We start from the raw sequence: 1888 nt of genomic DNA, 5'->3' as shown, positions 1-1888 counted from the left end.
TGCTGTGTATCGCCTCCTGAATGAGAATAACATTATCTGTTATATGTCTCTTGGGGACAAATCCTCCTTGGTTTTCGGAAATGAGTGAGGGAAGGATTTTTTTTAACCTATTTGCCAGGATCTTAGTGATAATTTTGTAAGAGACATTGCACAATGAAATAGGTCTGAACCTGTCAAAAGATTGGGGATTGGGCTCTTTTGGGATTAGCGCTAAATGTGAAGATTTGATGCTGCTGCCCATTTTACATTTTGAGTGGAAATTTTTCACCATTCTTATGTAATCTTTCTTGATGATATCCCAGTGAGTTTTATAAAAGCTCACCGTGAAGCCATCAGGCCCAGGGGCTTTGTCCAAGGGTATACTATGGATTGACCATTCAATCTCCTCCCTTGAGATTTCTTTGTCCAGCTCACAGTTTTTAGCTTCAGAGATCTTTCTCTCAATGATATTGAGGAATTCCGGATTTCACTGATAGTGAGGGTCTGCTGTAAGAAGAGTTTGGAAGTGTCTAGATGCCGCCTCCTTGATTTCCCCTTGGTCCATAAGCTCTCTGCCTTCAAATGTTATCCTTTCAATGTTGTTTCCAGCTCTCCTTACTTTAAGACTGTTATGGAAAAACGAGGTGTTTTTGTCCCCAGAATTGAGCCAGAGACATCTTGATTTATGTCTTTGCTCGTCCTCTTCTTTACGATGCTGGTTGTAGAGCGCCTTATACAGCTCACTTTCTTTCCTTTGGTCTTCTTCTGTATCTTGGCCGGCTTCCTTTCCCTGATTCCATTGCTCTAATTTCATTTGCAGGTCAGTTTTTTCCTTCCTTTCCTCTAATGCGTGATTCCTAGCCCACTGTTTTATGGCAATCCGCAGCAGTTTGAGCTTTGATTCCCAAATGAAGTGTGGGGAGCCTGTTATCTCCGTTGCCCAGGCTTCTTTTATCACGTTTCTGAAGTCCTCACTGGAATCCCATGCTCTGTTGTATTTGAATGGCAGCGGACCCATGTCTTCCCCTTTGTCTAAATGCAGCGCCACTGGTTTGTGGTCTGATATGAAGCCCTGTATAATTGTACTTCGAATCCTCGAGAAGTTGGCAACAATTCTCTCCTGAACGAGAATTCGATCAAGTCTCTCTTTGATATTGTTTTTGCCTGTTCTTTTGTTTGACCAGGTGTAGCGGCCATTCTGAGGAGGGATGTCAATAAGACTGTGTGTTTGAATGATTTCTTCCAGTTTGTCTCTTGAGGGATCGACCAAAAAATTCCCTCCTATTTTCTCATCTGCATTCCTTATTAAGTTAAGGTCTCCTCCCAGGAAAATATTCCTCCCTTGGGCAGTCACAAGATCTGTGATGAGAGAATCCCAGCAAGAGGCTTTGTCTCTGAAATGGGGAGGAGCATAGACATTATAAATTGTGTATTCCTCCATCTTGGCTGTGCTTTGCATATCTAGTCTGATCCACCATCTGTTTTTCCTGTTGTCTGTGAGTTTCCATTTGTTTTTATTCCAGATTGCCCCTATGCCTCCTGAGGCTCCTATTGCACTCATGGCTAGTCCTTCATAATTTCTACTTCTTTTAAGACTGTTATGGAATTCTTGTTCATTGATTTTGGTCTCCTGGAGTAGGAGGAAGTCTGGATGTTCTGCTTTAATAAGGTCTCGGACTGCATTTGATTTTAGGGAGGAGCCCATCCCCCTACAGTTCCAAGAGACCAAAATCATCATTTACTTGATTTGTTGTGGATCCCGCTCTTCTCCTTCATCTTCTCCCCGCTTCCTTTATTCTTATCAAGGTAAGTATCCATTGGCTGTTGGGTCCCTGTGGCCATTTCTTTTGCTGCATTCTCATCTCTTATCTCTTTGTTTGATTTCCTTCCTACTTTTCTTGGGGGGTCC

The 1888-nt window shown here is 42.5% G+C and overlaps 1 protein-coding gene across 1 annotated transcript; it reads right to left on the bottom strand.

The window, feature by feature from the left end:
• Positions 1-466: 466 nt before the first annotated feature.
• LOC149207633 (uncharacterized) lies at positions 467-1540 on the bottom strand. The gene has a single exon (XM_089398096.1). The coding sequence runs from the start codon at positions 1538-1540 to the stop codon at positions 467-469; it is 1074 nt and encodes a 357-aa protein (XP_089254222.1).
• Positions 1541-1888: the final 348 nt, after the last annotated feature.

The sequence above is a fragment of the Pinus tabuliformis genome, chromosome 1_2 (genome assembly GCF_031772625.1).
Source record: "Pinus tabuliformis cultivar Carrire ecotype Pingquan chromosome 1_2, CPIR1, whole genome shotgun sequence".
Taxonomy (NCBI): Eukaryota; Viridiplantae; Streptophyta; class Pinopsida; order Pinales; family Pinaceae; genus Pinus; species Pinus tabuliformis.
Note: the sequence above shows the minus strand (reverse complement) of the source record. Positions and strands in the feature narration are given on the sequence as shown.

Excerpts from the sequence above, each read along its gene's own strand:
- LOC149207633 (XM_089398096.1), bottom strand. The coding sequence starts at position 1,540 with ATGAGTGCAATAGGAGCCTCAGGAGGCATAGGGGCAATCTGGAATAAA.